Genomic DNA, 4,362 nt, shown 5'->3' with positions numbered 1-4,362 from the left:
AACACTTCATAAGAAACAAGATCTATGGAAGAGATTCTCTTTGACCAATTTCAGGACTATACTTCAATATTTCCTTGAATTATACTAAATGACAAAAAGAACATTGAAAAAACTACTAGGGTTATCTATTTCTCTCTTCTTCTTTTTTTGTTTTGTTAGCAAGATTTAGTTCAAAGTTAGACCGACGGAGTCTGTAATTCTCATACTACTAAAGATATCGTTCCACTTGTTCACAAGAACATTGAATCAATGAAGTCCAGCTGGATTCTTTTTAGTTTCTCTATCAAGCAAGGATAAAATAAGCCCTTTTAAATTCTCCCTGCAACCTTTGCTACTTGGAAAGTCTCTCTGACTCATGGACTAAAGTAAATCGATTGTAAACGCAGAAACTACACAGTGGCATTACCTCGAACGCTGAACGGACAACCTTCTTGGCGCGCTGAAACAGAGAGAGATTCCCTCTGCAAGAGTGTATGTGCTGGAACTGGTCAATGCTGAGCTTGTGAGTGACCTAGCCGAACTGGATGTAGACGAAATCGGAGTAGGGGAGGTCGACCTTGATGTAGCTGACGCCGTACCAGATGAGATAGCTCCGGATCTGGACACCCTCGAGGTTGGAGACGGAGCCGCAGCCGAGGAAGCCAGACACGCGCGGGGCGTAGTAGACGACATACTCGAAGTCGACGTAGCACTCTCCGTAGAGATCGATGATGAAGTAGTCGTTGGAAGCGACGGAGAAAGACTTGACGGTGTCGGGGAGGATGCCGGGAGGGAGGTTGTACTCCTGGAGGATGTCGTAGACAGTGGAGCTGTTGGACGGCAAGGCCGACGATTGGGCAGTCACCGCCGCGGAGAGGGAGGAAGGGAAGAAGAGAGAAAGGAGGAGGAGGAGGGAGGAGGACATGGCGATCGGGAAGGAGAAACCCGACAGATTTGGGAAGGCCAGAACAAAAACGGTCTGTTTTCAGGGAAACCCGACGGATTTGGGACAAAAAAACAAGTGTTGTGGAAAAAAACATACCAAAATGCGAAGAAGGCTTCCTCTTCTCACCCAAAGGAGGAGTTGGAGGAGATGCAGTGTGATTGGACGGAGAAGCAAGGGCATGATCCTGATCGGGAGAGGAAGGGGCGTAAGGGGAAGAGGGAGATGAGGTTGAGAGAGATGGTCGGAGGTTTAGGTTTAGGTTTAGACTGAGAGAGATGGTAAGATGAAGGGGCGGGATATAGGTTTAGGTTTGGAGGGAACTTCATAGTGTTGCAAATTTTGGAAAGTGGGAAAATTAAAATATTTTATTTTAGTTTATTAACATCGGATTTTAAAAACCGCTGTTAAAATCGATGTCTATTAACGAAAAAAAAGGCGCTCATAGACATCGCCTAAAAAACCGATGTCTATGAGAGAAAATATGCGCTCATAGACACCGGTTTTTGGAAAAATCGGTGTAAAATACTCAAAGACATCGGTTTTTGCTTAAAATCGTTATTGTTCCACCGATGCCTATGAGGGTTTTTGTTGTAGTGAATTTCCCCCTTTTTGGTGCGAGCAACCCAAGTTAAGGTAAGGTAAAAATAGACATGAAATAAACTTAACTAAATTTGCATTTAAGTGCAAAACATAAAGCAAGTTAAATTTTGGTCTACCTCCCCCTAGACTTATACTAATCCTTCTCCCCCCTTTGATCACAAAAAAATAGGGGTTCAAGAAAAAAATCTAAGGGTTAAAGACTTAGAAAATTTTGAGATCCTTAAAAATTTACAATAATTTTCACATAAACAGTCTCAAAAAAAATAATAATAAAATTTCTAAGTGAAATTATAAGAAAAAAAATTCTAACTTAAACAGTTTTGCAAAAACATTTTTTTAAAAAAAAAATATTTTTGACAAGAGATTTTCTTAAATCTTTGAAAAATTTTCTAAGTAATTAAATTTCTAAGTCAATATCAAAAAGTATTATTCTAAGTATAAAAATATTTTGAGAGAAAAAAATGTTTGAAAAACTTTGAAAGCATTAATTAATTCTAATTTTAATGCTTTGACAGAAAAATAATTAAATATTTATTTCAATATTTTGGCTTCCAGGTCGTGGCGAGGCACTAGACCTTCTTGGTTATTGGAGCAACAACTACTTCCTTAGACAAAGCTTCATAGAGAAATTCATTGTTTAATTTTATCACTGGAAAGCGCTAATTTTAATTTTAAAATTTAGACTAAGCAAGATTTAGGAACCCAATAAAGATTCTAGCCTACTGGATTAACTAACAAGTTTTTAGGGACATACTTTCTTGAAATGTTCCTAATTTATCCCGGGTGATATCTAAAGTACCAATTTAAATTATTAGATCTTCTAAAATTGGTTTTAGATGAACATGCATAATTTTTCAAGTTATCTATCTGAAGTTTCAAATTTTGATTTTCTAATTTCAATTTTTCACTTTCCAATTTTGATTTGTCTAATTCTTCTAAGGGACACGATTTAGCCAAAATTATTTTTAAATTTTTTATTTCCATTTCTAATTTACAGCAGTCTTTAGTTAATAACTTAATGAACTTAAAAAGTTTATCGAGAGGAAGAGAACGTACCTGACTTACCTTGTCGAGTTTGTTGTCCGTGTCTCCCCCTGAACTGCTGCTTTTTTCTGACGAAGCTCCCCCTTCATCGATGCTCTCGATGCTCATCTCGGAAGAGCTTGAATCGCAGTCGTCGTCTTGATGACTCGCCATCAGTGCGAGTCCGGAGAATGCTTCGACTTTCGATTCGGACGACGTATCATCCCACGTCGCCTTTAGGGCCTTTCGCTTTTGGATAGGCTTCTTACCCTTCTCCTTGTCCTTGATCTTTAGCTTGGGGCAGTTGTCCTTGACGTGCCCTTCTTCGTCACAGTGGTAGTAGCGGATCGTCCTTTTCTTCTTCCCCTGCGGATGGTTAGTAGATATGGATTTACAAAGTTTCTTGAATCTTCTTACCATCATTACCATTTCCTCATCACCGAGAGAAGATTCTGACTCTGGTTCATCTCTCGAAGCTTTGAGGGCGACGTTGTTCTTGGGCTCCTTCATTCCTGCACATCTTGACTCATGCACTTCAAATGTTGAAAAGAAATCTTCTAACGAAATTTTTTCTAAATCCTTAGAAATGTAAAAAGCATCTACTAATGATTCCTATTTGGTATTTCTAGGAAATGAATTCAGTGCGTACCTGAGCGAATCTTGATTACTTACCTTTTCTCCGAGATTCGAAAGTCCGGTAATGATTTCTTTTATTCTCGAGTGCAGATGCGCAACTGTCTCGTCTTCCCCAAGTCGCAGGCTGGTGAGCTGATTGCGAAGCAGATCTCTTCTGGCGAGCTTGGCTTTGGACATCCCTTCGTGCAGCTCGAGGAACTTCTCCCAAAGTTCCTTTGCCGAGTTGTAGTGCCCGATCCTGTTGAGTTCTTGAGGTGGAAGAATGTTCAGCAGATGGTATTCTACTTTGTCGTTCGCCACGTATTCAGCCTGCTCCTTTTTCGTCCATTGACATTTTCCCTTACCTTCTGGAGCTACAAAACCAGATTCCATTGTTAAAACTAATTCGAAATCTGTTGTAAAAAATACCTGCATCAATTTCTTCCAGGTGGCGAAGTCCCCTTTGTATTTCGGCGGGTGGATGCTTGGTCTCACCATCTCGTTGCTTCGTCGGCAGTTAGTCCTCCTGAAGCGCCTTGGCTCTGATACCACTTGTAGGACCGTTGGACCGGCTAGAAGGGGGGGGGTTGAATAGCCCTAAAAAAAATAAACAAAAAACCCTTCCTAACTTTTCAAACTAACACTTGTAAAATAATCAAAGCAGTAAATTAAAAGCAGAAAAGAAAGAGGCACAATTGTTTACTTGGTTACAACCGAGGAGGTTGTCAATCCAAGGAAAGGATGAAGCGCACTATCAATCTCCTTCAAGCGGAGAAGCCTCTTACAGCATTGAAGCACAAAAAGAAAGAAGCTAATCTAAACAGTGGAAAACGCACAAGCGTTGTTATAATTTCTGAACTGATTTTAAGCTTCTGGACCAAGGCTATATTTATAGCCTTGGTCGGGGCGCCTGGAAGGGTGCCGGCCGCCCTGGGGGATAAATTTTATCCCCCAACGTTCAGATCGAGATTTGACTCGATCTGGTCAAAATTCAATCTCCGGGCACCCGGAAGGGTTCCGGGCGCCCCGGGCTGGTCTGGGTGCCCCGGATAGTTTCGGGCGCCCCGGATAGTTTCGGGTGCCCCGGACCCTAAGTCAACTCCGGTTGACTTTTTTTCGCCTCGGTCCGGGTATTCAACTCCGGTTCCGCTCGCTTGGGTGATTTCTGTCATCCGGAAAAGGGCTCACCCGAACCCAAC

At 41.4% G+C, this 4,362-nt stretch overlaps 1 protein-coding gene across 1 annotated transcript; it reads right to left on the bottom strand.

Moving 5' to 3' along the window:
* Positions 1-511: 511 nt before the first annotated feature.
* On the bottom strand, positions 512-904 carry LOC122004282. Its single transcript, XM_042559193.1, has one exon. It carries the CDS (start codon positions 902-904, stop codon positions 512-514), a length of 393 nt encoding a protein of 130 aa, XP_042415127.1.
* Between the last annotated feature and the right edge of the window lie 3,458 nt (positions 905-4,362).

The sequence above is a fragment of the Zingiber officinale genome, chromosome 7B (assembly GCF_018446385.1).
Source record: "Zingiber officinale cultivar Zhangliang chromosome 7B, Zo_v1.1, whole genome shotgun sequence".
NCBI lineage: Eukaryota > Viridiplantae > Streptophyta > Magnoliopsida > Zingiberales > Zingiberaceae > Zingiber > Zingiber officinale.
This window is presented reverse-complemented; position numbering and strand designations above follow the sequence as displayed.